This window comes from Entamoeba dispar, genomic scaffold, assembly GCF_000209125.1.
Source record: "Entamoeba dispar SAW760 scf_1105229459091 genomic scaffold, whole genome shotgun sequence".
Lineage (NCBI taxonomy): Eukaryota > Evosea > Mastigamoebida > Endamoebidae > Entamoeba > Entamoeba dispar.
The window spans coordinates 1-1145 of NW_001853519.1; the positions used below are offsets into that span (position 1 = coordinate 1).

Here is a 1145-nt window from a genome sequence, read left to right on the forward strand (position 1 = left end):
AAAATATTGAATCAATAATTATTGATTTGAATAAATTAAATGGTTTGTTAAGAAGAATTATAGAAATGATGATGAATGTTTGTAAATCAATAAATTGGTATGAACAAGTAAAATTAAGAATTATACAAAAAGAAATGTTTGCATCAGAATTGATGGTTCTAAAAGAAATAGAATATGAAAAAAGAATTGAAATATTTAAGAACTATATTCACATTGATATTAAAATTCATGATTCAAACATTAAAAATGATGTTATTACTACTATTAGGAAATTAACAATAATTTTATTTCTTCTTATTCATACAAAATCTACAAAAATAAATAAAAATAATATAAAAATTGTATTCTATTGTAATCATTCAGGAAAAACAAAAGAAACATGTAAATGAAGAGATTGTGAATATAAATTAATTGTAATATTAGGGTTTGATAAAGTAAATAGAGTATTAGAAATTAATGAACATAAACATCCATTAGATTATTTCTTTGTTGTATCAAAAATTTGTACTTTGTTAAAATCTGAGAAACATTTAATTCAAAAAACTAATAATGAAATAATAAAATTTCTTGTAAATCATCCTCATATTCAAATTCACCTTAGAAAATTTAGACAAATTCAGAGAGAAGAAGATAGAAATCAAATATTTGAAAATATATTTCTTTCAGATTCATTTTTTGAAAATGATTCATTTATTAAATTAACAAATACTTTCACTAATGGTTATATTCATTCGATATTATTCATTCATAACAAAGTGAATCAAATGGAATATAGTAAAAGAAAATGGTATGTTGATGATACTGCTAAAACAAATATATATAATAAAAATTTATATGTTGTTATTGTAAAAGATGATAATTCTTTTAACCAACTTCTTTCATTTCGATATTTATTTGATCAATCTGAAATTTCATATAAACTATTTTTTCATCAACTTTATAATATTTTAAATTATGGACATGAAATCATTGTTTGTGATAGTTGTATTGCTCAATATAATGATTTGAAACAAATATTTCATTATTCTAAACTATTTTTGTGTAGAAATCATATAGAAAGATCATTGATAAAATATTTTAAGAGTGATCATATAATAATGAAATTATTTCATTTAACAATGAATATGAAATTAAATGAAAATGAT

At 19.4% G+C, this 1145-nt stretch overlaps 1 protein-coding gene across 1 annotated transcript, besides 2 other annotated features; it reads left to right on the plus strand.

Annotated features, from left to right (window-relative positions):
• Positions 1-134: 134 nt before the first annotated feature.
• EDI_285100 (uncharacterized protein) lies at positions 135-1081 on the plus strand (the record flags this gene model as incomplete). Its single annotated transcript, XM_001735363.1, has 3 exons — positions 135-381; positions 478-971; positions 1046-1081. The coding sequence occupies 3 exons, from the start codon at positions 135-137 to the stop codon at positions 1079-1081; spliced, it is 777 nt and encodes a 258-aa protein (XP_001735415.1).
• Positions 314-341: a sequence feature (AT_rich).
• Positions 812-836: a sequence feature (AT_rich).
• Positions 1082-1145: the final 64 nt, after the last annotated feature.